Source organism: Cicer arietinum, chromosome 7, assembly GCF_000331145.2.
Source record: "Cicer arietinum cultivar CDC Frontier isolate Library 1 chromosome 7, Cicar.CDCFrontier_v2.0, whole genome shotgun sequence".
Taxonomy (NCBI): Eukaryota; Viridiplantae; Streptophyta; class Magnoliopsida; order Fabales; family Fabaceae; genus Cicer; species Cicer arietinum.
In genome coordinates, this window is record NC_021166.2 from 3,482,883 (window position 1) to 3,506,701 (window position 23,819).

Sequence of the window (23,819 nt, forward strand, 5' to 3'; positions counted from 1 at the left end):
TTTCCTTACCTTGTTACCTTCATCACTCAACAAGGAAAATGGAAGTCTGTACTTCTTGGCAAATGCCTACATTTCATGCAATCCATTGGTTAATTAATTAGCACACAAAACATGCAGTGAAAACAGTGTTGTCAATCACGGATAGCAGTGAATAGAGGTTTGTTCAAATTTGCTATACCACAATGCCATAGCATTACTATAGCCACTATTTGACAACACTTTGAACTAAATCGTGTGTCCTTGAACAATCACGGTTTGTTAAAAACTCTGCTATGTTGTGGCGCTATAACATGGCTAAAACTACTATTTGACAACATTGAGTGAAAATTCTGAAGTTTTACCTTGTGAGACGAAGAATCATCGCCACTTATCCCAATAACCTCTGCTCCTGCTTTCTTGAATTTTTCATATGAATCCCTAAAAGCACAGGCCTGCAATAATAAATTAATTAAATTGGCATGTGGCCCCATAACTATATCGGAAGAACAATGTGGTCTATACATATATAAAGCAACTCTAACAGTCCTAACAAATTGTAGCATTCTCCCCTTCCCTTTTGATAAAAAGAAACAATGCCTTCCCGCATGAAATGAAATGAAATATTGACCTGTTTGGTACAGCCAGGGGTTTCATCAGCAGGGTAGAAATAGACAACAACAGGTTTTCCTTTGAACTTGGAGAGAGTCACAGTCTTGCCATCTTGATCTTTCAGCGTAAAAGCCGGTGGCTTTGAACCCTTACTCACCTGCCATTTCATATACAATTTACAATTTACAAACAAACAATCAGTAATGCATGTTGATTGTAGCAACTAGTAAGCAAGGCAGAGAAAAAGTGTATACCTTGGCAAAAATGAAACCTCCTTTGAGTGAAGAAGAAGAAGAAGAAGGGATTTTGGAAATGGAAGAATGAGATAACTTGAGGCCAAAAAAGAGTGAATTATTGAATGTTGTTGAAGGAAGTGATGGAGTGTGGAGAGAAGTAGGGATAAAATGGGTAGGGAGAGTGGTGAGGGAAGAAGGCTTGGTAGTCATAGATGAGGAACAAAGTGGTAACATGGTGTTGTGTTTCCTTTTTTGGGGTGGGAGATAGAGATAGAGATAGATAGATAGATTATGAATGATATGAAATGAGGAAGAAAGGAAAAAGTGTTGTAGTATTCATTTGAGTGGCTGGAGGAGATCAGATCACTGATGCCAACATCACAGGATTGGCTATTGCCTTTCTTTCGTGGCCCATTTCTCACCCCAACCCACTTTTCTTACTTTTTTTATTTCTTTCAATTTGCTCTCACAATTTATGGATGTCTATATTTTCTTCTCTAATATTACAAATGTTACTCATTTTTGTCTCTTATTTAGTAGGAGATAGATGCAAGGAAGAAGAAATAAATGGAAGAAATATTTTTTTTAAAATGTGTTTAATTTATTTTTTTTAAGAAGAGAGGGCAAAATTAAAAATCTAAATTCATCGTACAGTAATTTTTGTTTTTATTTTATTTTAAAAATTTAAAGAGATGAATTTTATATAATTAAAATTATTTAATATCATTTTTTTCTTTTTTGTTAAATTAAACACACAATTAAATTATAAAATTAATTATTACTATTAAAAATGATTAAAATGAACACACAAAAAATAATTAAAATGTTTTTTTTTATTAAATGATCAAAATGTTTAACTTTTACAGTTAAGTCAATTAAATGTTTAGAACAAAAAGTGTAATTTTAAAAAGAAAAAGAAAAACCCCAAGGAATAAGCATAAGCAAAACATAATAAAAAAAAGAGGGATGTGGAAGCGGCATTGTTTTTTATTTTGTAGTTTGTAGCGATGAACGGTGCTGGTAGAGCCGTTGCTAAGGTTTCCGGCGAGCATAACACGTCATCGTCAAGCTTGGATCTTAATGGCGGCGGCGGCCGAGTAGCACCGCCTTACGATTCATCATCCTTTGTTTTAGCTACCAGATCTTCCAGGCATATCTCTTTCTCTTTCTTTTTCTTAGTTGAAATTTGACATATCAATGTTGATTTTTCCATTTATTTAGCTGATTTCTGAAGCATGTTATTGATGTAATTTATACTAACAAGTACTCGTAACACTCACCGTAGCATAAAGGGCTTTTTGTGCTGCAAGCAATTATCCTAAAGTTGTATTCTGAATTTCAAATTAATGCTTAGGTGGTTATTTCTTTGGATAAATAGGGTTTAGGGTTTTTGATTGAGTTGGGATAATTGATTGTGTGTTTTTCTTGCAGACAAGTGCTGTCTTATTGGACATGTTCAAAGCTTTGTGCAATTTGCTTTGTTGGTGGAGTTGTTTTTGGTTACACACTCAGAGGACGTGTTAAACGTTGGGCTTCCAAAATTCTCAAGAAGCTTACCTGAATTCAAACACTTTTTAGTTATTTCACTTTTATTCTTCTGATTTTTACAGTTACAGTTCCTGATTTGGTTATGGTTCTGTTGCATACAAATCTTAGCTGCAGAAAAAATTTCGATTTTGTTCAATTATTAGATGATTACTGATTATGACTGTTGCTTGATACTGAATTCCAAATGAATTTGAATGTCACAGTTAACTACACAACAGATTGTTAATTTCAGCACAATATCACCTTCTCAAGATAGTTTACATTCAACCTTACTTCAGTTCAGTTATGATTTCCAACCAGTTCACTTTTGGCAGCAGATGCCACAAGTTTTGTCATAGGACCTCAATCTTGATTATTATTCTCTGAAATAATGTATTTGTTATTATTTTTATCAATTACCAGGCTTTACACTTAAACTGTTTTTTAGCCTCCTCAGTTAACTTCCCATAGATGTTATTTGTATGTGATCATGCTGTTATTAGCAATTCTTGGTCAAGAACACATTTTATTTTGCTTAATTGTAAATCATTATATCAAAACGGACGTCATATTTTATCTGTTTATTTTTTACTTAAATCACATAGTTGAAATTTGAGAATCCCTGCAAACCGTGAATGCTTAAAAAAAATGCAACTACTTCAAATCCAAATCCGCAGAAAACTTTGGCAAGTTGAGCTATACTGTATTTTATAGTACCATCAGATGTACTGATTTAGGACATGTTCCTGTAAAACCATCCCCATGGTATCCGATTCTTATTTTCTCCCTCCATATATTTACTTCGGAGCTAATTTCCAACATTTGTCTACAAAAAATGGAATAATTAGTAGTCAACGTGTTCTGGAGACATTGCTGAATCCATTTCTGTGTACTTGCTTAATGAACATGTCAAAGTGTTCTGAGACTTATTTCGTCCTCTATATTTTCTCCTTAAATTTAGCTGGTCACAGGCTTCTTTTGCAGAAGTTCTCCCTTTAAAATAGAAGCGAAAAATGAAAACGAAAATAAACATTTAATTTTAAATATTTATTTATATTTTAGTAAAAGAATTAAATTTATCAACATGTCACAATCAAAACTTTATTTAGAAATGAGGTCAAATTAAACTCTGATGATATGGCATAAATCACACTTTCATGCAACACCAACATAAAAAGATGCAAAACAATTTAAAAGCTTGCAAGAACTTATTTCTTAGACGAATTTATCTTCAAATCCAGGATACAACTTCACAAGCATAATAAAGGAAAACTATCAGTTGTATACTATGAATCAATATTCATAAATACAAGAATCATCTTCGCCTTTTTGAAATTTTATTTATTTAGAGTTAGAAAGTGTTAAGACTTAAGACAGAATTCACTGTTACAGTAAAAATAATACAGTACAAGAAGATTATTGGCAAGCACCACGATCTCCCTGGTCTGTCATACAGATGAGCTAGGTGATCACGACTAAACTCAGTACCAAAAAATACCAATGATCAATAAATGCTCATTTATCTAACTTGGTGTGAAACTACAAAACTGAGATAGCTGCATTCTTTGCATTGTACACAGAATTTCCGGTAATAATTAGTGAGGTTTCGGCACATAACCATCAACAGCAAAATTTCGAGTGGCAGCATGAATAGCTAAACGAACTCCATCAAGTTCAGGTGTGGCGATCACTTGGCAACCAAGACGTGATCTGCAAAAACGTCAAAATTAATCTGAAGAATTTGGGAGGAACAAAAACAATATAAAATTTCAACTCCAATAACCTGCATAAGAAAACTCACGTTTCAGTAAGCCCAAAAGCTAGATCCAACATGTCATTTTCCTCGTCGGTAGGATCTTCTAATTTGTTGTAATATTCTACGTCCTGCAAGTAAATTGAAAAACAGCACTTATGAAAAATAATAAAATTAATCCCAAACAACACCTTACTCCATATATCACCCATGATGTACCATGACAATAACATGGCAAGTTGAACACGCAAGTGAGGCCTCACATGCTCCTGCAATAACATCAAGTAAGAAATTTAACTTTGGTGGGGGGAAGATTTATGAAAATCAACAATGAAAAAGATCATCCTGTTGTAGCTACATTAATGAAATAACATTTGCTTGCTCTATCAAACACAAAAAACCAAACATCAAGAAACAGGTATATTGACAAGACCATAAATTTAGGGTCGAAAGACTTTAACTATAATATCAAAAGTTACCTTCAAGATCAATGTCGTTTTCATGAGCAGCTTCTAGCATAGACATTCCAATAGGGACTTGTAGAAGCTTTTCCTCACCATCCTTATCAACAAAAGTCACAGATATTCTGCATAACATTGTCTTGAATAGTAAGGAGGGTATCGGATAAATGACGAATATTGTTTTCTAAATTGATGAAGATATGGTGCCTCGATGCACTTAACCAAGGATGTTTCTACTGCATCATTCTACATTTAACTAGCCATTCAATCAGTCACATTCACATGATGCACAAAAGTCATCTAATAACATAGAATACATGAGCAAGGTCAGCAATAATTGCATAATCAATCCAAAGGCAGGTTAACATTTATTGATCACAATCAGTGAAAAGTCAGTTGGGCATTTAATAAATATGAGTATTCCTGACATTGTATGTGAGACATGGAATGAAAATTATTTCAAATAAATGGCACCGCTGCAACAACTGATGCTCAAGGATTGCTATTGTGGCCATTTTGGTTAAAGTATCCGATAGGAACGTGAATACTAATTCGGCCACAAACAGAATTACTATAGTTTACTACAGAAGGAAGGGTAATAATGCAAATACTTAGTTGGGGCAGTTACAGGTTTGTTTGTTGATGGGTTATAGTTAAGCCTTCTAGTGTTGTGCTAAACCTATGCTTGATAAATAGGGTTATCTCACCTAAGAGGGGTAGGAATTCACTTTTGTTAACTGTTGTATTCTAGAGAATGCTCTAGAGAAGTGGATTAGAGTCCTCGGTGAATCTTTTCCATCTTTCAATCAATAAACTGTATGTGCGAATAATCCTGTTTCCACATTGTTGAGAGGTAGGAAGCACAAGATCCTATCAGTATCAGACTCTAGCATGAACATAACTCCTGCTCAGAAATCATAACCCCGTGGTTGAGAGCGTGAAATCTAGAATATTGGGATGTGAACACACATGTAAGGATAAAGCAAAGTACTAGACCTCAATACTTGTGTTGTGTGACATGAACATTCCTTGCATTTACAAGCTCTCAAATGCCTCTGAGAATTTAATCATATCGAACAACCCCATTACACTGTTATTAAGTCTTTCGTGTTTTGGGGAACTCGGTATTGAATATGCTCTATGATCAAGTACTCATGTAGTGGCTGATAATATATTGCTACTCTCAAGTCTCACCAACCACTTATCTAAACTAAAACTTGACAGTTAGAGAACAGGTCCACATTGTAACACAGGTGATCTATTGTCCAATGATCAAATCATGCCTAGCTAAAAATAATGAATCCCCAGTTCATAATTATTAGGCAAAATACATCTGTGCGGTGTCAAAATATAACCCCAAAAAATTACCAAAATGTAAATCTATGCAATGGCTTTTTTTTATGTGCTGCTGTGCCATTAACCATAACAGAATAGTGGAGAAATGATCTAGATGATCAACATTGCTTCCGCATCCAAAACTGTAAGTTGTAATATAAGCATACAAAAATTACTGTGTTTTTTAATGCTGACATATTTACAACAGAATAGGATACTCCTATAGAATATGTCATTCAAAGAAAAAGAAAACTTACGTTTCCTTTTCTTCACTCCCACCCTCAGTAGTGTTGTTAGAAAATGTTGATAGGAAATTATGTTTTCCAAACATGGCTCCCTTGTATAGATTAGTAAATGAATTCTTCTGAAACTGTCAAAAAAAATAACAATAAAAAAAATTATGTGAGTTAAACAGAGATAAGCATAAATCAATGTCATAAGAAAGTAAAAATTTAATAAAACTATTTCTCCAATAATCCAAAAACACACGCAGTCATGCACATCTACATTTTCTAAAATATATGGATTCCAAACAGTTTGCCAAATTGCCATTTGATTTAAAATGTTAATAATTGCAATATTCAGTTTTCTAATTTCTCCTCTCTCCTCCCTGATAACTTTATTCTGCTATCTTGAAGTTCCGTAACCAAGACAACCAAATCCTCATAATATATAAAGACCAACATATGAAACCAGTAAACCCATACATACTGAAAGCCAAAGTACAATGTCAAAGTTATAAACAATTTCAGAAACAGTCAGAAAGAGAAAAAAGATAAATACATTGCACTAATAGGGATCGATTTTTTCCATGGCCATTTTGGAAGGATGGAAATAGGTTAGACTGAATTAGGCTTTGCAAGGCCCAAGTTTGATCTTGTCAACAAAATCGAGGCTCAAGTCTGACTTGTTACCTATCATAGGTTTTTTTTTTAGGTCTAGTCTAACCTTTTTTAAAAGTTTGTATGGTCTATTAACCTGGTTAAAGGTCTATTTCATTTAAAAGCTCTCTGGTACTAGTTTAATTTATCTACGAGCTAACAAGCCAATGAGATTAAGTTCTATTTTGAAATCTAACATGACATTATAGAGAATCTAACTTTATATGACAACCTATTTAAACTATATTTTATAATAATAACTTTAAATGTCAAACATTGATCTAGACTAATATGCTTACATTATATAAAAGGCTGGCAAATTTATGATTTAACACGGCGTACAAAATTTAATATAATAATAATAATAGTAATTTATTTATATATTTTTTAAATAGGTCGACTAGGCCTAAAAGATTTTTTCGATGGCTTGTACCCAAAACTTTTTAGCTAAACACGCTTTTAAAAAATTTCTTAGACTAGCTTGGCCTGGCCAGGCCTGGCCAGGCCTAGGCCTAGCGTAGGCAAGACCATAGGCTCCAGTGACCTATTTCCACCCCGTATTACATGGAGAAGTTTTCAACACCCATCTCTTAAAAGCCCCTTGCAGCAATGAAAAACTTTACTCTCATATTATCAAGAGAAAAAGGGACATACACTGACCAAGAGTTTTACACTGTCATCCAATCACAATCATGTATTCTGCCAAATCATTATACAAAATTTTACTGATAGTGTATCTCCATTACACTTTATTATCAAACTATCCCATTACATTCAGGATCACCAATCTCCAATTCATCATGCAATATAATTCACCTAATAAACAAAACAGATTATATACAAGTTGTAATTCAAGCAAACCTCAAAATCAGAAATTGGACAAGTATCACCTCGATTAACCATTCATCAAACATGTATCAATTCGAAGTGGGAAGAGCAATTAACAAAACGACTCAAAACACAGCTACCCCTTCCAATTAGTTAAACTTGACGGCTATTGAATCTTTAAACTACAATTGCAAGGAAATAAAAAAAGGAACTAACCGAAGGTTTCAAGCAATAATTTCGGGCGCCTCGAGTATATGTATAATCCCCTGTCAAACAGAAAGAAAGATGACACATATAAGCTGATTACAGAAAGAAAAAAATTGAAAAGTAAAAGTACGTACTTGTGCAGAGGTGTTTGGCGATGGAAACTCCTACTCTTGCAAGTCGTGAATTTAGGTTTAACATAATGGGTTTAGGTGATTAATTAATTGATTAACTGTTAGGAAATGAAGGATCTTGTATCTAGAATCTATTTAGAAGAAACAAAAAACTGCTTAGTTAATAAAGTAGCTCTATTATGTTATTAAAACACCACAACTGCTCCTTCTCTGCTTGCTCTACCAACCAGACGAGACGAGGCAGAAGACTAGAACAAGATTCATAAGCGTTGGTATTTTTTTTCTTTCAAGACTGCACTGTGATTATTGGGCCATATAAAATACCATGGCCCAAAACGGCCCGATCCAGCAACACTAAAGAGATACAAAATTAAACTACTCATATTTTCTTTTATAATTGTATTATTGTATACAAATAAGTATATTTTCATTTTTTTTAGTTTATTTTGGTTACTATAATCCTAAAAGTAATTTGGAAAAAAAATTGTAAATAAATAAATTTTGAAAAAGTCATTACTAAAGGCCTGATTATTTTAAACAACTTTGTATTTTTTTTAATAAGAAAACAACTTTTTATTTGCCTTTTATGTTTTCTTGTTTCTTGCTATTTAATACAACTTGGTCTTTAAGAAAGCAAGACGCGTAGAATTCAATTCATATGACAAACACTTTTAACATGTACTCCTAACGATCATATGTCATTTATCAAAGTCATCAAAACAAAAGTGCCGACAAACTTTTGTTTTTATTAAAAAAAAAGAACAATAAGTTAAATTAATAATATCATTATTTACAAACATTCAATTGTTTGATTTAATGGTAAAATAACACAACAAATATATCATTTTCTCTGTATAAATTATAAAATATATAGTATATTATAGTTACAATTATGTAAAACAATGTTAGCATCTCCTCAAAACAATATTGTATTATACATTTCACTTTCAAGAATGTCACGTAACTATCGCTCTCGTGTCGTGCAAGTATATAGAGGTTAATCAATAATGATAGGGTACCGTGTTTCTATATTCGAGTATACAACTGTTACATAGATTTGTTGTAGGGTGTAAACTGCTAAAAACAGAGCTTCTTTGATCCCCGCATTAGGAAAAAGCATAAAGCAGAAAAATAAAGATCAGAAATATATAATTCATCAAAACGCTCTATCATTCCAATCTCATTCACATTCCTTAATGTCCTCTTCTATTCTGTATCAGGTTAGTATATCAATCTTTTCATTCTTTTTAAATTTTTTTGTGTAAACATTGGTATGCTGATTCAAATATCAACATAAATTATTATGGATCTATGAAGATCTTATTTTAATTTTAATTCTTTTATGACATCTCTGAATTTATTTTAGTGTAACAGCATAAGGAGTAAAATCTAGTAGATTTAATCAATGGACGAAGCTGGAGTCTCCAAATTAACTACAAAATTGAAGGAAATATTTCAAAAGTGGCAAACCATGACACTAAGTTCAAAAGAATGTGACAATCATTCTGATATGAATCATAATGGCATATCACCAATGATAAATAAAAGATTAAACAATTTAGTTTACTGTGATTCTGATGAAGATAGTTGCAACAATAGTCCAAAACCACCGCATGATGTTCCTAAAGGGTACTTAGCTGTTTATGTTGGACCAGAACTTCGGAGATTCATTATTCCAACAAGTTACCTTAGTCATTCTCTTTTCAAAATGTTGTTGGAAAAAGCTGCTGATGAATTTGGTTTTGATCAGAGTGGTGGACTCACAATTCCTTGTGAAATTGAGACTTTTAAATATCTTCTTAGTTGCATGGAGAATCATCATGACAATGACACCTCCTGTAAGTTAAATATTACTTTACTTCTTCATGTAGGTTCAATTTCAATAGTTCCTTTACCAATATATTCTAATTACCAAAACTTCACCATCATCAATTATACGCCCTACATTCCAAAATATTAGTATATTTTATAGCATTTTAAATTTTAATTTTGTTCCAATATTTTAGGTGTTTTAAATATGCAAGATGTATTTGAAATTGATCCACATTATCTGAGTTCGAATTGTGAGATTATTTGGTTGGCCACTTGTTATGGACTCTCTTCTTCCAACCATATTTTTTCAATTCACATCTTAAAATTTTATTTAAAAAATCTAAATCTAGTTTCGTTCGGACCAATATAATATCGGTACAGAACTAATGTTTTGGATTGAAGGGAGTAGATAATTTGCCAACAAACCTTAAAATTTCAATTCTTACTTTTATGAAGTTATATAAGATTTTTTTTATTTTATTTTTTAAAAGTTGTAGCAATATGGATTGGATTAATAGCCTTTTATTACTCTAATATACTATTGGATTATTTATGGAATTGCAGCTGGAAACACGGGAACTGTGGAAGAGTGAGTAAATTAATCTGATAATTATAGAGGTGCAGATCGTATAATGATGGTTTCAAGTGAGAAGAAAGTTTCCCTTGCTTCCATCTCTTTGCTTTGATTTCATGTGTGAGAAGAATGATAGAACAACCATGTTAGAAAGATTTCTTTTGAACCTTAATTTACAACAATTTGTTGTTACAATTATTGTATTATTTTATTTTTATGATATGGTATGGTATGGTATTTAAGAAAAACTGTATCCAATATTGTCCTAATCCTTGTACTTTTATTTCTGAATTCTGTTTACATATTCAAATGGAACAGAACAACATCATTTTAATTAATGCTTAGTATACAATTTTTTTTATATACCAGAAGTTACATTATTTTTTATCTCTTAAAGTAATTATTAAATAAAATCAGACATGTGCTTCTATAACATAATCTTCAATCAAATCTCATTTTGAGCTGTCTCTGTTTTCATTCAGACCATATGCTAATTTATTAAGTAAATAATAATTAAAGTGTTGTTCATGTTCTGAAATTAAAGCATCCTTTATTCTCTGCATCGAATCTGTATGCACATGGAAAGGTAATAGCGTGAACGTATTAATATATATCGAATCTGTGTTTATAAATTCTGAAAGGAATCGAAAATGTGAAACATCAATATATAATATGTTTCAAATTTTGAAGTATTTGGACAATACAAATAAAAATCTTACCACCATAAAACAAATAGAAATAGTGGTCAAATCTAAATAGTGGAATTTTATATATTGGAGGAAGTAAAAGATATCATTTTTGTTTAAGAGTGTTTGACTTTTATATTTTTAAGTTAAATTTCTTTTTATGGATTCTTTTAAGCAACGCCAGTCCTTAGAATTTAAGTGTCTTAGACTAATAAAAATATAATGCGTGTAATTGATTTTTTTTTTAAATTCAATATTGGTCAAAAAAATCAAAACAAGACTGTATGATATGGTTTTTTTCGTCCCACCCTTATTACTGTAACAATATTAATAGCAATATATTTCTTTTGTTTATCAAACAATTGATTACTTATTACTGGATATATATGGCTCTATCCAGCTGTACATATCTTTCTGGTTCCTACTTTCTTCTTTATAACTATGGCCAATTGGCCATATACTTCATCATATCAAAGGAAATTTTATATATTTATAAAGTTAATTGATTGCAAACTATACTACAAACAGCAAAGCTTTCATAATTTTACGCTTTGTCAAGTGAACTATTCCTACCATAATTAGGGGGGTTCATAAGTTGAGCTAGTTTAACATTTTTCATTAAAATAAATTTTGAACGAGTATTTTGGAAAAAGAAAAATTATTTTAAAAAGAATATTTTTTATTTTTTCTTGAAAAAAATAGATGGAAAAAAATTCAAAATTCTTTTGGCAAATATTTTTGAATAATTTTTATTTTTATTTTTTTAAGATAAATAGATATAAAAAAGTTTCATGAAAAATATTACAATTATTTATTGAATTACGAAAAAAATATTTTCAAAAATTTTCGAAGAAAAATATGATTTAAAAAAAACTTGATATTTTTTATACTTTTTTTCGAAAAAATATATTTCAAAAATTTTCTAAAAACAAAAATCTTAATTGAGGTTACAAATAATTTAAAACTATTAAGCTGATTTTTAAATTAAATTTGATTAACTAAATTATTTTAAATATATAATTTATTTCATAAATCATTTAATTGATTTAATTTTTTTTCCAATACAATTTAATTTATCGATATAATTTAATTAACTATATATCAGTTATGATATATGTGTGAATTATCTCTCGTATTTATAAGTTGCACATGCGTAGATAAATGTTTTAGAGTTTGGGAGGTGGGTGATTCCAGTCTGATCCATTAATATAAGACATGTTCAAGAAGGGCTTTGCTTGTTCGTTGGATAGTATTATTTGGAATTTTAAGTTGCTAGAGGAAGTAGCACCTAGCACCTGGTCCCATGCACTTATATTATCCAAAATACATTGTCCTATAAATATTTACAAGCCCAAAATATTAGCACTCTAATGATATAAAAACTACAAGGCTAATTAAAATTGATTTATGTCAAACAATTAATAAAAAAAAAACGAAAATAAAATTAGTCTATTTATCATATGTGATGTACTAAGGAAAAAAAATTTAAGCAAATATATGTATTACACAATTAGAATTTAACAACAACGTACAAAAAAACAAATATATGTATTAGAGATATAAAACTAGTGTATCTAATTTCTAACTATAACATTAATGAAACTTAAATGGCAAATGAGAACATAAAAATGATAACTAGTGTAACAAATTAACAAAGCTAGTATAATTAATTTGTAAATAAATTTTATATCTCTAATATTATGAAGAATATTTGAACATACATGTGCTAAACAGTTTTGATGGTTTGGGGAAGAATATAAAGTTTAAAGTGATATGGACCTTGTGAGTTCAATTATTTCCTTTTAACAAAAACTAGCAATTACTTACCAACATTGGTCATTAATTAAAAAAACAATTTTACAAAGAATACATAAAAGTTTTAAAAATAAACTAGAGAGATCGAATAAAAGTATATTAAACTCGTATTTATTAATTTCAATGATTTATTGTTAGAGATGTAAAAATGAAAAATTAATTTATTCCATAATTAGAAATTAATTTTATTTCATGGTAGAACCATCCTTGGGAATTGACAGCGGAATCTATGTATAGGCAAATACAACTCTGGGACACCTCTTCCAACCACGTCCAAGGGAAGTGTTCTATAACCACTTCCACTTATCTTGGAGTGCACAAAAGTGAATTCAGTGTCTTCTAACCTCATGCACCGAAGTAGAAAACGATCAATGTTAACTCAATTCAACTATATTAAACAAATATATATACATAATAAAATCAAACGCAGTTACCACATATGCGACATTGACAGCGACAAAGTAATCAGCATCAACAGCAACAGTTGTACTATCAATTGTCCCATAATGCAAATTGTAGTAGTTTATAATAGCCATGACGTCATTATTACTCCAATTTTTTTCTTAAATGAATTTTCTACCTTTGATGAAGGATAATTTTAATGTATTTTAGAGTAAAATCAATGATTAAAATTAAATAATAAAAATTATTTAGATGATAAATAGTTATTAATTAAGAGTGATAAATACAAAATTATTAAAAATAAGGTAATCGACGGAAGAGAATTCTAATCTATCCTTGCCCCGTACAAAAAGTTTCGACTTATCAACAGTTATTTTTTCTCTATAGACCCTCTTGCCAACGAAATGCTGTTAACTGCGTCCGTCACCGTCTTGAAATCTCCTGTTCCACAGTGACGGTTGAATTCGGAAAGTTAGTGTTAGTGGAACCGAAAATTTCGTTCCACTTTCAACGTCACCCATTTATTTATTTATTTTTCTTCTCACAGTGGATTAAATAACTCGTTTGTGGATACATGAAGAGCCAAAATGGTAAAATTTTACCATGTACCTCCTCCTTTATTTCTATACACTCAAAAAATAAAGGAAAATACTAAACTACTTTTGTATATATAAAAAATTATTTCTTCATTTAATATTTTTGGAACAAAAATAAGAGGCAAAAGAAAAATTCAAATTTTTTCGGTACACAACTTTTACTCGAGAAAACTTAAAAGAAGTTTTCTGAACCATCATTTTCGGAAATTTACTTTGAAGTTTTCCAAAACTACCGAAAAACTCATTTTTACCACTGCCGGCAGACTTCAACTTAACATTTTCGAAAGTCACTACAAAACTTCATCTACATATTTTTCGATAGTTGTTTGATTTTTTTTTTAAATAACTTTTTTTGTTTTAATTTTTTTATTATATTAATATTTATTCAATTTTAACTAATTTATTAACTATGGTGTATTAATTATTAATTATTATGGTGTATTAATAGTGTATTAATTATTAATTATGTATGGTATATTATTATTTAAAAATATTTATGTGTGTTAATTAATATTTATGATGTGTTAATTATTGAATGGTGTATTATCATTTATAAAAATAAAAAAAAATAAAAAAATAAAAAAATTAAAAATAGTATCTACCGAAAATCTTTCTGAGAAAGTTTTTCGAAAACACCTTATGTACCAGAAATTTTTCGAATAAAGTTTTCCGGTAATACAATTTTTCATTTTCACTTATGTACTGAAATTTTTTTATAAAGTTTTTTGGAAATAAGGTGTATAAATAATTTTTCTATAAAGAGAGTGTGTGTACATGCATGAGAAGTAAATGATGGACAAGTTATTATATGTGAATGAATCCCGTAATTATATGTTAATTTTTAGAAATATTCAATGGTAATTTAATTGATTCATGTGAATAAGAAGTAGATATAATATTAAATTTCTTAATTAATGTAATATATATAATTTACAAATAAATACATAACATATATATAACACACATATAAGTTGAGGAGCATAGAAAAAATAGAATAGTTTTGAAACAGCAAATAATAGTGGGCTAAAGGTAAGAAGCCCAATCTGAATCGGTTTCCTTATTCCTAGATGTGGGCCTCATTATCTATCTTCCTTAAACTTAGTGCTGCAAAATTCCAGCAAAACACATGCAACGGTACAAGTTCACAACATCAATATGTCTATTTTTCCCAATACTTTGCTAATCTACGCCCACTAAAAAGTAGGTTCATCTTATCAAACTTCATTGTTAAACGAGTTTCTGCAACTTATACTAAAAATCACACCCATTCAATAATATCATTCTAAATAAATATTTTTTTAAATATCTATCGGAAAATTCAAATGAACATTTTTAAAGTATAAGTAAATATTTGTTGTTAACTACATAACTACAAATTTTGGAATTATGTGAATTTTAGTGTGCTTGATGATATAATATAACAATAACTAATAATTGGAATTATGAAAATTTCAGTGTGCATGATACCTACGGGGACTTCTACGATGGACCAATTGAAAAATTAACATGTTTATTAATTGTACTACAAATAAATTTATTAAAAATAAAATTAGAAGAAACAAAAATGTTTAAAAAATCATTACTAAATTAATATTTTTATTTTTATTATTTTGACACTTTTGATCTTTATAATATAATTACAAATAAAACATTTTATCAAGACATCACTCAAACAAAATTGATATTAAATTTCTTTCATATAGTTTATATTAAGAAAGACAGTGGTAGGTATTATAGATTAATTTGACTCCTTGTAATAGAGTGTTACTTTTTTAAATAATTATTGTTTATTTTATTTTCTTTATTGTGGTATTAATTTTCATTTTGTATATATTAATAAATTAAAATTACTATGAATTTTTTTTTTCACTAGTTAAATTTAATATTTTAACCTTTTTTAAAAAAGCTGGCTACTTCATAGAAATTAGGGATAAATAAGTCACTTAGATTTCTTTTGCACGGATCTTGGCTTTTAAATAATCTTATGCCTTGAAATATCTTCCTCACTACAACTAATTTACTAAGCCTCAACTTCTTTAATATGAGATAAATTCATTTTTACGACGATCATCGGCCACCTTCTTGGAATTAATTGGAATTGAGAAAAATGATCTGTCACAATAAACTAATTTTACAAAAATAGTTAAAAAAATTATGAACTTTATTATCTCAGCATATAGTTGTAATTGTTATCATACCGATCAACGACTCATGATGACAATTAGTATAAAATTATATACACTAAAAACACATCATTAAACTCATTGAAATTTGATATATGATAGTAGGGCTGGATAACTGAGATGGGCCCGCTCAATACCTCCCGACCTGCAATGGGTGAGGTGAATTGAGCGGATTGGACCGAGCCCAACGGGTCATACAGGTAGAATTGAAGGGTTCAATAGAGTAGACGCAGGAGAGTTCGAGTCACAGATTTTGGACCGGCGGTGACTGACCGCCTGATAACAGTTTATTGTAGTTATTGTTAAGTGTTGGACTGAGTTCACCAAGTCCAATTTGATTTGGCCCACAAATATAATTCAACCATAATTTCAATGAGAGTCCCACAATCCCACCCTTAGCCTAATTTCACTCTCTCATCATCATCATCATCATCATCATCATCATCATCATCATCATCATCATCATCATCATCATCATCATCATCATCATCATCATCATCATCATCATCATCATCATCATCATCATCATCATCATCATCATCATCATCATCATCATCATCATCATCATCCTTTCACGAACCCTAGTTCTTCACACCAACAAACCCTAATTCCTTCAAGTCTCAACGACGGTCAGTGGCGGGCAACGTCCACTACAGGTTATCACTTATTATCTCTAATTTCTTAACTCTCTAACTTTTCGTTCTAAACTTTTTAATCTCGTTTTTAAAAAATGTCTTTTTTCGTCTTTGTTGTTTTAAATCTGTTAGTTTCATCTTTGTTAGTTTCGTTTCTGTTAGTTTCGTTTCTGATTGTTAATTTCGTCTTTGTTGTTCTAAACATTTTTCTCTTTTTTAGCATTTTCAATCTTGTGTTTAAAAATAGAATTTTTCATCTTTGTTGTGTTAAAAATGTTAATCTTTTTCTAATCTATTTTCGCATTGTATTAGGATTTTTATTTCTTTTTATTATGATTAGGGTTTCGATTTAACGATTGTTTCTGTTTTTGAATTTTCTAGAGTTTGATTTTTTTATTTTTGCATGTCGTTTTATGTATTAGGATTTTGATTTAGTTTTTTTTTTTTTCTGCATGATTAGGGTTAGATTTTCAACTTTTTTTTTTCATCTTTGTTATAAATCTTTTTATTCAGTTAGATGGTTTAGGGTTGTTGTTAAACAATTTATATTTATTTACTTTTTTTATCTAGTGATTTTTTATATGTAATGACAATTTATATTTATTTACTTTTTTTATTTATTGATTTTAATATATATAACTAACTTTTTTTTATTTCATTATGTTTGCTTAATGTTTTCCATGGATTTGTCTCTGTGTTTTCCATATATTTGTGTGTTTTTCATATATTTGAGAGGTAAAATTAAATCTTAATATATTCATTGTTGTTATTTGTTAGATTTACCAATTTTAATTGGAATGACTAACTTCTTTATTTTTTTATTTCATTTTCTTTGCTTATTGGTTTTATATTATATGTTTTTGTGTGCTTTTTATATGTTAATGAGTGTGATTGTTTTGCAGATTTACTGCCTTATAAGTCTTGTTAAAAGAAAACAAAGGTATTACATTTTTTCCATTTTAAGCTTTGTATTACATGTTTTTCAGCGAATTTAATTTTTGCATTTGTAAAGATAATTAATAGTGTTATGAATATGATTTCTAACTACAGCTTTGATGTTTTGCTGGCATTAGGCTGATGATGTTTTATAGTCATCCATTGAATTTGAAAGAGAATAGTAAAATAGTTATATTATATTTATTGCATAGTTATTTTGTACTCTAATTAGTGATTACTAATTATTTTTTGTTCAATTTTTTAGATTGGCGAGCAAAGATGACAGCGGGGGGCGTTGATATTATTTGTTATTGATTTTTTATAACGACATTGGACATTTAGTTTAAGATCTTTAGATTTTATAAACATGAATGTACTCGTTATAAAAAGAAATTGGAAAAAAATTGCTCAATTTTAAACAAAAAATTAGAATAGTTAAATAAATAGAATTTTGGAAAAATAAAAATAAAAATAAGTGAAATGACCTTTTAATTAAAAAATGACCAAATGAATGGATAAAAAAATTGGCCAAAAAAATGTTATTGGGCCAAAAAATCAAAAAAAAACTAAACCCGCATAAACTCACTCGCCTAACCAGTTACCTGTTCTTTATTAGACGGAAATAGGTATGTAGAATTTACCCGCGGTTTGTGTCGGTTAGGATTTTTGAGCCCGAACCTACCTTACCTGATCCGTTGTCCACCCCTGTATGATAGTTCACTTCAGTGTTGAAGAAAAATATGATTTGCTTTTCTTTGTCTTCAGATATATTACAGCACGTCCTTATTACCATGTATGTATGCATGAACGCCAATTTTCTCATCAAACGTAACATATATTCACGTTTTTAATTATATGGTTTCGTTTATTACAATACAAATTAATGTTTTCTTGGCAGCTTTCTCTATCTCTCCTTTAGTAATCACTCTCTATCCTTTCTCATTTGAAATGTATTAATTCAAATTATTAAAAAAAATCAATTAGTTCAACAACATCCACAATAATTAAAACCTTATCACGATCTAACTCCCACTTCCTAAGAAAATATATAAATGAATATATACCTTGATTTGGATGGAGAGAAAATGAACTTGGATCTCATGCTGCACATGGAATTGTCTACTTGGTTTGAACTTTGAACCACTTTTGGAATTTAGTGCCTACAAATTTTGGAATTTAGGCCTTAATATTTTTGGAATCGCAAATAACTTTACTATGTTTCTAAAAGGCCAAATCACAAAAGAAAAAATAATGATAATATTGCTGTTTTTATCTCCAAAAAGAATATTATACTATTTTAATTAACTTGGTGCTTATGCCCAAATCTGCCTGTTAATTAACATTTTATTAATCATGTCATTGGATCATAATTTAATTATTAATTAATATTATAAAAAAAATTAATTTTGATCAAACATAAAAAATTAATTATTAATCTATTTGGATAAACTAATTTTTTTATGAATATATTTGGATAAACACACTAAAACAAGCATGTGATCATAAGTTATTTATTAGAAAACTTAAACTTTCATGCAAAATTAAATTTTAAAACTGTTTATACACATAGATATCATGATTTATTTTATAAACATACTCAATATTAATATTATGTCATACAAAACCGAATTATATATCTTTAATTTTCAAAACAACTATTTAGTTTAGGCAATGATAATAACACTAAGCACTAAATATGTGATAGGCATGGCTTCTTTTTAGTAGAAGTTCTGGCAATAATGAACTGTTCGACAAGATCCAACATGCTGAAACCAAACATCTCAACTCCTAATTCTGCGTTAAGGTCTTTACCAAATCATGCAAATAGATCAATGATTGAGTTAAACAAAAAATAATAAGACAAACGGTACCTAATTCCATCATAACTAAGTTTAGAATAATTTTATATACCATCTTATCCTTGTGGAAACAAATTGTAAGAAATGGTACGATGATAGAAAAACAATCATGAAAATGGAATAGCCATTCGTGTAAAATATATTTACAGTGTCAATATATCCTTTTTTATTATTATCTAAATAATCAGTACTGTAAAACTTAAATTAGTGAGAAAAAATTAAAGAGGAAAAATGAAAAATATCTTTTTAAATTCGTCACTAAATTTAGTAATGATAAAAATAAAAAATAAATATTTTATTTTTCCCGACACTAATTTAATTCGTTAATTTATTTTTCTATAATAGTAAATTTCTTGTAATACAAATGTTCTCTATACTATGTGTGAATTTTGCTATTAGTCATTTCAATTAAGGAAAAAAAGAAAGAAAAAAGAAACTTTATTTTTGGTCAAAAAAACATTAAACTTGAAAGACGTGGCGAAGAATTGAATGAAGGAAACATTAGCATGAATAAGATGTAGGCATAGCGTGTGTTGTTTGTGTATAAAATTATTTAGAGACAAAAATTCTTACACTAACATGGGCTCATCACTCGTGCAAATAGAAAAAGAAAGGCCCCTCCATGAGGCCGAATCCGAATCACAATACCCATTACATTACCCATGTGGTCTTATTTTTTTGTCTGAAACCGCTGACTTTTGAAAAGACATAAATACCCTCATTGACATCACAACTAGTACTGAAACTTTTTTTGTATGGTGGTATAGTGTCTGGTTGGGAGCATCTCCACCAAAACCCGTAAAATGCGGTCTTCTCTCAAATACGTTATCTACCTTCGTCGTTTTCGGTTTTGACAAGTCACTGTCTTGTCCCTACCATCGATATATTTTCATTTCATTTTTCTACTATTAGTTCTCGGTCATTTCTTCAACAAAATATTGTTAATTGGTATATACTATAATAATTGAAATGGAAATGTTAGTATTGCGATTTTTATGTTCACTTCTTGTAGGATGAACATTTGTCGTAAAAGGTGCTGGGAAAAGAAAGATAAAATATGTGAAAGAGATATATCATTACCAAAAATTGAAGAGAGATTAAACAAATAATGTAAGTTGCTTATATTTATTTGTTTACTTTTAATTAATATTGTTGATATTATAATTGAACAATAATAAATAAGACATTAAGATATTTGTGTATAAAGTACGGATTACGTTGAATTTTATTTGTTTTTTTTATCTGATTTTAAAATTAGACTAAAGTACGACTTAAATAAAGACATGACGTTATAAAGACAATATCAAGTTGATCCAAAACAAGTCATCAAATAATAATATATAAATATATATTTTTTAAATTATTTAATTAATTTAAAAATTAATTTAGTTAAGTAATACGGTTAAAAGCTAATAATCAAATAGTATTCATAAATATTTTGTTGTGGAAAAAAAATTTAATTGAGTAATAAAATAATGATATTGAATAACGTTTGAATATAATCAATTTTAATCCATATTGAATACAATACAAGTTCTTGAAATGAATAAATGAAGTGGTAGAAACTAGAAAGTAGATATTTCATATATACAATTACAAGTGTGACACTCGAATTTGTGAGTGAACATATAGAATTAATGAGTAAAAATTAATACTTCGTGACCTCTAATACTTTTGGGAGAGGATAGACAATTTGATTATCAATCCAAACTCGATCTCTACTTCAACTTAGTCTATGTGTTGTCCTCCATATATGTTTTTTTTTCTTTCAAGATAGGATCAGACCTACCCAAATCTTAGGAGTCAAGACAGGTTAATAGATCAGGTCGAGTTTTATACACCCCTACAACAAGACTACTTAAAATTAATAAATGTTTAATTAATGTGACAATAGAGTTCGAACAAATTACGTGGTAATCTCATTTATGGAATATTTGAATATTATAATATCTAAAAGAAGTTTGAATTTTTGAAAGACTCAAACTTTTGAAAACAACGTTTCATTATGTAACAAAAGTAAATGTAATAAAGTACAATTAAAACTAACAACAAAAAGTAAATTATACTTGAAATGAAATAAAGAATTTTAAGTAATGATCTAATGTGATGTTTAATGTCAAATTTCTTTTTATGTGTTGACCCTTCATTTGAACTTTTATTTTAAAATCTTTGACGTCACCCTTTCGATTGTGAGTCGACTCAGTTCGTAAAATTCTCTATTAACAATGTGCTAGTCCGATTATGTTGGCAAAGTATGATAATCACTATATAACATAAATTTTAGTTGGCAAAAATTGTTAAAGGAAGAAACCACAGTTTTTTATTCTATTTTTTGAATTTTATATTTATATTATGAGTAGTAGTTTATCATAAATCAGTCTGTCTGGTTTTAAATACTTCACCTTTACATGTCTCGTTTATGGAGGACAATGGACCTTCATAAAATAACTAATCCGAGTTGGATATGCAATAAATCATACTCCAAATAATCATCTATTTAAACATATGATTGATTGTGATCTCATCTACTCAATCATTTACCTATTAACACATATTAACGGTCATTAGCCAACGTCAAAAAACACTTCGATGATAATTGACACAAGTAAGGGGAAAATGAGAGTAGGAAGCTAAATGCTCAACTGACCAAGAGTTAAAGTCACTGATGTTAGAGGGAGTAATATATGGTTATAGTTAGGGTGAGATCTATAAATATAGAAGGATCCTAACATATAAGAACTTAAGTCATTCATTGATTATTTACATTAAACACCCATGTCATTAGGCCTTGTTTGAAATACAGGACAACCACAAATTTTATCAAGTAAAACAAATTAGTGTAAAATTTAATATTAGTTAGTTTATCGACACACGTGTTGTCTTCCGTAAAAAAATTAAGAGTCGCTCTCTATTCAAAAACGAAACAACATTTAAAATAGACAATCTCAATAGCACAACAACAAATAATTCAACATAAAATGATACATAAATACCTAAATAGTCCGAGAAACAACCAACTATAATGTCACTAGAGTCCCTAAAAATAATTAATAAAAACCAAAAGAAAAACCTACTCATAAATAAATGAAATGAAACCTTTTTTCATAAAAACATTTTTTGTATATCATACATTGAATTTGACCCCACAACAAGAAACATGTCTTCATTCCATCAATTAATCTATGTACATTCCATCTATCTTCCGCTGTCTTCCTTCTCTGTTTTTCCTTTTATTTATTTTATTTCATTTTATCTTCCTTTTATTCCTCACCCCTTTTCCTTTTAGACTATTCTAATGGTGGGTGGTATGTTATAAATTTTCAGGACACAATAAACTATAGCTGGCAAGAGAAACAAAGACTGTTCCACCTGATATCTAAATAAACTTCAAACACATACTAACATAATTAGATAAATACTCCTTTTTTTAGGTAAAATACGATTATTTCATTTCTTCGTGAAATAGAGAAGCAATACAAGTAGAAATAGGATTATTTTTTTTTAATTTTGATCTTCAGCATTTTTAGTTATATGCTGAGAAAACTTTAAAATTATTTGATCACTTACTACTAATATCAACATTCTAACTAGACTATAAACAACTCAATTAATTTGCCTCCCAACAAAAGCGGTAATCAACATGAGAAGCTAAAATTGCACAAACATGCATTGTGCTACCATATTGCCTAACTCATTAACATAAATCCTCCCATCTTTAATAGCACCCACAATGACTTTACAATCTGATTCAAAGCACAATATAAGTGAGCCCCAGATTTTAACTATGGTAAACTTATCTCTAAAATAAATAATTAATAAAATAAGTACTCATAACATTAAAAATATATATGGCAATCTTTATAGGGTTTAATTACTAAGCATGTACTAAACCTTTACATATACATCTAATTAAATTATATATCATATTATACTTTGTTATTAGATGTATATAAATATTGGTTTAAATATGTTTTACTTTTTGTTATTAAATGTATATAAATATTGGTTTAAATATAACTTTAATATATGTAAATATATCACTTTGGTTTTAATCTTTGCAACAAAAAGTATTGTTTTCAATTATTCTCTACAAATGTATACTTTTATTGTTGGTCATTTGCTACTTTATTTTTAATTAGGCCCTACAATTTTTTTGAATATTTAAATTGATCCATATAATGCGTAAAATACTCAATTTTAGTCCATCTAGATAAAGGCTAAAATGAATATTTGCATAAACCAAAAAAAATAAATATATATATATATATAATGATTAAAAACAAAATACTAATAATTAAAAGTAATTAGTGTATATTTATAGAGATATAAAACAAAACAAAAACTTACGAGATCAACTAAAATATTTAAACCATA

At 29.0% G+C, this 23,819-nt stretch overlaps 4 protein-coding genes across 6 annotated transcripts in view; 2 read left to right on the forward strand and 2 right to left on the reverse strand.

Moving 5' to 3' along the window:
• The window catches only part of LOC101492359 (peroxiredoxin Q, chloroplastic), a 1,540-nt gene extending 333 nt beyond the window's left edge, over positions 1-1,207 (reverse strand). Inside the window, exons 1-4 of one of the 2 annotated variants that reach the window (XM_027337178.2) lie at positions 843-1,207; positions 608-745; positions 342-431; positions 1-66 (exon numbers count right to left, since the gene is read on the reverse strand). The exon at positions 1-66 is cut by the window's left edge and continues 333 nt beyond it. In XM_027337178.2, coding sequence (XP_027192979.1) covers positions 1-66; positions 342-431; positions 608-745; positions 843-1,058 — 510 coding nt within the window. In that variant the 5' untranslated portion in view covers positions 1,059-1,207. The remainder of the gene's footprint in view (positions 67-341; positions 432-607; positions 746-842) is intronic. The other variant, XM_073370917.1, reaches the window with a different exon arrangement.
• A 525-nt stretch (positions 1,208-1,732) lies between these two features.
• LOC101492690 (uncharacterized) lies at positions 1,733-2,609 on the forward strand. Its single transcript, XM_004507971.4, has 2 exons — positions 1,733-1,974; positions 2,256-2,609. The coding sequence occupies exons 1-2, from the start codon at positions 1,832-1,834 to the stop codon at positions 2,383-2,385; spliced, it is 273 nt and encodes a 90-aa protein (XP_004508028.1). The 5' UTR covers positions 1,733-1,831; the 3' UTR covers positions 2,386-2,609.
• A 1,045-nt stretch (positions 2,610-3,654) lies between these two features.
• Positions 3,655-8,221, reverse strand: LOC101493025 (uncharacterized). Its single transcript, XM_004507972.4, has 7 exons — positions 7,951-8,221; positions 7,826-7,875; positions 6,158-6,270; positions 4,584-4,690; positions 4,324-4,373; positions 4,153-4,235; positions 3,655-4,061 (listed from the first exon to the last, which is right to left on the reverse strand). Exons 1-7 carry the CDS (start codon positions 8,012-8,014, stop codon positions 3,947-3,949), a joined length of 582 nt encoding a protein of 193 aa, XP_004508029.1. The 5' UTR covers positions 8,015-8,221; the 3' UTR covers positions 3,655-3,946.
• Positions 8,222-8,863: 642 nt separating this feature from the next.
• On the forward strand, positions 8,864-10,694 carry LOC101493355 (protein SMALL AUXIN UP-REGULATED RNA 12). Of its 2 annotated transcripts, none has more exons than XM_012717898.3 (3): positions 8,864-9,167; positions 9,322-9,785; positions 10,324-10,694. In XM_012717898.3, the coding sequence occupies exons 2-3, from the start codon at positions 9,353-9,355 to the stop codon at positions 10,350-10,352; spliced, it is 462 nt and encodes a 153-aa protein (XP_012573352.1). In that variant the 5' UTR covers positions 8,864-9,167; positions 9,322-9,352; the 3' UTR covers positions 10,353-10,694. The 2 variants fall into 2 exon arrangements, with proteins under 2 accessions (XP_012573352.1, XP_004508030.1); XM_004507973.4 differs by having other exon boundaries at positions 8,866-9,167; positions 9,314-9,785.
• Positions 10,695-23,819: the final 13,125 nt, after the last annotated feature.

Excerpts from the sequence above, each read along its gene's own strand:
- LOC101492690 (XM_004507971.4), top strand. The coding sequence starts at position 1,832 with ATGAACGGTGCTGGTAGAGCCGTTGCTAAGGTTTCCGGCGAGCATAAC. Across the intron at positions 1,975-2,255 it reads TTAGCTACCAGATCTTCCAG|ACAAGTGCTGTCTTATTGGA; the intron begins GCATATCTCTTT and ends TTTTTCTTGCAG.
- LOC101493025 (XM_004507972.4), bottom strand. The coding sequence starts at position 8,014 with ATGTTAAACCTAAATTCACGACTTGCAAGAGTAGGAGTTTCCATCGCC. Across the intron at positions 7,876-7,950 it reads CGCCAAACACCTCTGCACAA|GGGATTATACATATACTCGA; the intron begins GTACGTACTTTT and ends TCTGTTTGACAG. Across the intron at positions 4,374-4,583 it reads AAACGACATTGATCTTGAAG|GAGCATGTGAGGCCTCACTT; the intron begins GTAACTTTTGAT and ends ATGTTATTGCAG.
- LOC101493355 (XM_012717898.3), top strand. The coding sequence starts at position 9,353 with ATGGACGAAGCTGGAGTCTCCAAATTAACTACAAAATTGAAGGAAATA. Across the intron at positions 9,786-10,323 it reads TCATGACAATGACACCTCCT|CTGGAAACACGGGAACTGTG; the intron begins GTAAGTTAAATA and ends ATGGAATTGCAG.